General features: G+C 46.9%; 1 protein-coding gene across 1 annotated transcript; it reads left to right on the forward strand.

Moving 5' to 3' along the window:
* Nucleotides 1–633: 633 nt before the first annotated feature.
* LOC115314560 lies at nt 634–2125 on the forward strand (the record flags this gene model as incomplete). Its single annotated transcript, XM_040207773.1, has 6 exons — nt 634–751; nt 908–1093; nt 1338–1397; nt 1821–1872; nt 1961–2001; nt 2109–2125. Coding segments are annotated over exons 1-6 (474 nt in total), but the record flags the coding sequence as incomplete, so codon positions are not given.
* Between the last annotated feature and the right edge of the window lie 1870 nt (nt 2126–3995).

A 3995-nucleotide genomic window follows, 5' to 3' on the forward strand; every position in this document is an offset into this window, starting at 1 on the left:
CTTACGAACGAAAATCCTACGACAAAAAAAAGTGAGGGAAAGAGAGAAACTTCCGGTGTCTCGCGACCAACGTGAGCTGCGAGAGGGAAGCGTTGCCATGTCAACCGCAGGGGACGCTTTGTCCGCACACATGCGTTTGTCTGCCACGTGCATTCGTTCTCGCCGGTCGAACCGATAGACACCGGAAAATGTCGACACCGCCCGCCGACAAGAAGGCTCCGTTGAAGAACTTTTCAGAGGTCGAATTATCGACCTTGGTTGTTGGGTATGAAGCGCATAGAATCGCGATCGACGCGAAAGGAGACGGGCCCCATGGATCGGCCGCCAAGCAGCGGGCTTGGCAGAGGATTACGAATGACTTGTTTGCTGTGTCTGGGGTGAAAAGAGAGATCGCCGATGTAAAGAAAAAAATGGGCTGACTACAAGAGTTCCCAGAAGAAGCGAAGTAAGATAACCCATTTTCACAGTTCGCGAACTAAGTTGTTGCGATATGCGTCGTAACGCGAAACGTTTGGCGCGAATGGTGAGCCTACGAGCGAGCACATTTTACTCCTTCAAGTTAGTTTTTATTACTTTTGGCGGCAGTCTTGAAGATGTGAAGTTGCCGAAGGGCGACGAGTGCTATGTTCCCGAATGCCGCAGAAGGTTATTGTCTTCTGTCAGCATCATAGGACTTCAGCCCAAGCGTGTAATGAAATGTGCAATCGTTTGAATTTCGCTCATACCAGTGTCGTGCACGAGATAATGCGCAGTTAGATGTCACTGGTTTTAACCAACATTCGAACTCACCAACAGTACAGTGGCAGTCTGTTACGCGAAGAAAATCCAGGAGCAGCTGATCAGTCGCGCGATGTATATCTCGTTTTTCTGACGAGATCCGTGCAATGTTATTTTATACTAACCACAGGTGCAGCCCTCAAGCGCAGTCAGTGTGCGACTAGAGGCGGCGTAGGAGACAAGCCCCTGAACGACATGGAGGAAAGGGTCGTGGGACTTCTGAATGTGGAGGCCATGATTGGCATCCCAGGCGCGTTCGACATTGGTGTTCCTGTAGAGGTACCTAATGGCGAGCCCTTCAGCCTGCCGCTTTCCGGTAGGTTAACAGGAGGCTCGGCAAGGCACTAGCATTCCTTCAGTAATGGATATCTCATAATTATTATGCTCTTTCATTATACTAATTCCATTCCTGGACCCTAGCTTAGTCAGAGAGGGTTTTACTTTATCTTTCCAATATAAATTATGTCACCTTTCTATAAAAACCCAAATTACCACACTAAAACAACAAAAAAAATGTTTCATAAGTAGTATGTTTCCTAATTAAAATTTCAATTTTCCAGGCACTCCCATAACATCGGACGCTGCTAGGCCCAGATCAGTAGACCTAGTTCTTTCATTCGGTGAGTTCATAATAGATACTGGTCTGGTTCATTTAACCAGTCATGTTGCACCTTGGCATCCTGTAAACCAAACCCCTGGTTTGGGAGCACGGCCTAAAAATTTCAGTCTAGCTTGACTAATCAAATAGCTCTATATCCAAATGGTCTCGACGAGGGACTAAATTATTTGCATAAACAGGGCATAACGGTAATAAGAGTTCAGGCACAGGCAAGCTGGTGAACGGTTACACTGAGAAACCTCAATGCAAGCAAATTGAAGAAACAGGACAAGCACAACGATGTACCATCATCTAATGTTGTGTTTGTTCCGTTTTTTTCGCTTCCCTTGTCTGAGGGTTTTTCAGAAGACAGAAGTGTACTATATTTTTACCGAAGATTCAGTTTTCTGGGTCAGTACAACATGTTTCTTAATCTGTGTTCAAGATACTACTGCAGAACCAAGCAGGCCTAGTTCAGTGAGGCCACGACATACAAGGTTTGCTGCCTTATCAATCATAACATTGCACATAGTGAATATACTTGTTTCATTACCTAATAAGAACTAAATCTTTTTTGCCTTCCAGCCAGGCTGATAATATTCCGGAACGCCCGCAGGGTGATGCAGGTGCGCGACTTAAGATTTTGTTGAACAATCATGCTTGCTGGACAGCCGACCACATACCCCTACAGCAGATTTTCCTAGTACTCAGCTCTATTGTTATTTCTATTCAGATGTCCACGGTGCAAGCAGAGGTGGGCTCCAGGAGAGCGAGGCCTTGCCGTGCACTTCAGGTAGCCGCAGGTCTAACCACAAACGTGAGTATAGTCCTGCTAGATTTGGATTGCAGCATGCAGCAATACAAATTTAACTCTGAATACAAAAATGATACTAGATTGAATATGCAGCAAAAAAACATGTGCGAGAAGAGAGATCCACTGTAAATTCCATGCCAAGGCAATCTGCCATGTAATCTACAGCCTCTGAGCTGCAATGCACTAACACTCGGCCACTGATCCCCCAATTATCTCATTAACTACTTGTTTTGCTCATTCATGCATGCTTCCTACAGCTACACCTGGACATTAATTTTCCATACAAGTATCACAACAGTAGCGTGAAAGTGGTGCAAGGATTTTAGGTTTTCAATCACAAAGAAATCATTTTTCTCTGATGTGCAGGTAGCAGGGACGCCCCTAGCCACGAGATAATCCAGACCCAGAAAGCTATTGTTGAACGCCTCGACAGGATTGTGGTCCTGCAGGAGCAGATGGTGGCACTGAAAGCATACAAGCTGAATGTTCGGTTTGAAAATGACAAAATTGTCCCCAGGTATTAATAAAACCTCACTTAGGTTTTATTAAAACTGTTTCTTTAATGCACTGAAGACTCTCGTTATCCTGAAGTTTCACTTGAAAACGCTGTTCACAAGCTCATTCCTGACGGCGGTGCCAGTGGCCGTGTCTAGAGCCACTCTATATGGCAGCGTAGCTGCCAGAGTAGCGACACGACGCAAAATTATCTAGATGCACGACGTCAGAAGCGCTGATAGTGATCTCCATTTTGGGCCTGGGAGGTTGCCATGGTAACCGTGCTTCGAGCGACGCCGGGCAACAACCTTTGTAGTCTAGTTGAAAAAAAAAAAATTGGGTTGTGTGTGTGTTTATACAGCCTAGAACTTGGTCTGCCTCACAGGGGCGACGAGTCTCCCAGCTGTAGATGAGAAATTTAGCCAGTGCGGTACAGCCGCTAGCCTGGGGTCTTTAACGTGCAGCACGCAGTAGTGATACACGACCGCACGCCGGTACGATGCTCATCCAGATCGAAACGGGCAGGGGTGGGGCTCGAACCCAGGATCCCTGGGTTCTGCAGCGCGAGCTTTCGCTCCACGTGCTCCGAGCTGGTGTGCGCTAGACCACTCGGCCACCGATCTTTTTTTTTTTTTTTTTTTTTTCTTTATTGCCGGGTTTTTTTACATTGTCAAATAGGCAGGCATATCGCTCAAACCATAGGACGCAGGGCAAGGCTAAACTAAACCAGTCGGAAGTGACTGGCGTCGGAGGCTAAAATTGTTTCATGGACAAAAGTGCCTCAATGCGCGGAAGCCACTCAGGCTCGCACTTCTGTGCTCTGCTGACTTCAACTAACAAAGATACACTTTCACGAAAATATTCCCGCGCCTCCCGTACATTATTGTCAGCGTTGTGTAGAGCCATTCGGGACTTCCAAATACTGTGCAGACCCAACAGCATAACCAGGTCAAAGGGAAAACCTTCCTCGTTTTTAACCGATAGATAACGGATTCCATGCGCATCCAGGGGGAGGTCCTTCTTCAGGGTACGTTGGAGGACGTCCCAGAAGAAGACCCCATCCCAGCACTCAAGAAACACGTGTTCGACCGTCTCTGGCTTCTTGCATAAAAAGCAGTGATCCCCCCACGGTACAAAAAGTCCCCTCTCGTTTAGCCATGTCTTGACCGGCAGTGTACCTGAATGTAATGTAAAGAAGAAAGTCTTGGTGCCTGCGGGCACCACCATACGCTTAACGCGCTTCAAGACATCTTGCCCTGGGCCTGCACAGTATAAGGCTCTGTATAGAGGTACAGGAAACACAGTATCGCA

This window comes from Ixodes scapularis, unplaced genomic scaffold (genome assembly GCF_016920785.2).
Source record: "Ixodes scapularis isolate PalLabHiFi unplaced genomic scaffold, ASM1692078v2 PGA_scaffold1__304_contigs__length_218370807, whole genome shotgun sequence".
Taxonomy (NCBI): Eukaryota; Metazoa; Arthropoda; class Arachnida; order Ixodida; family Ixodidae; genus Ixodes; species Ixodes scapularis.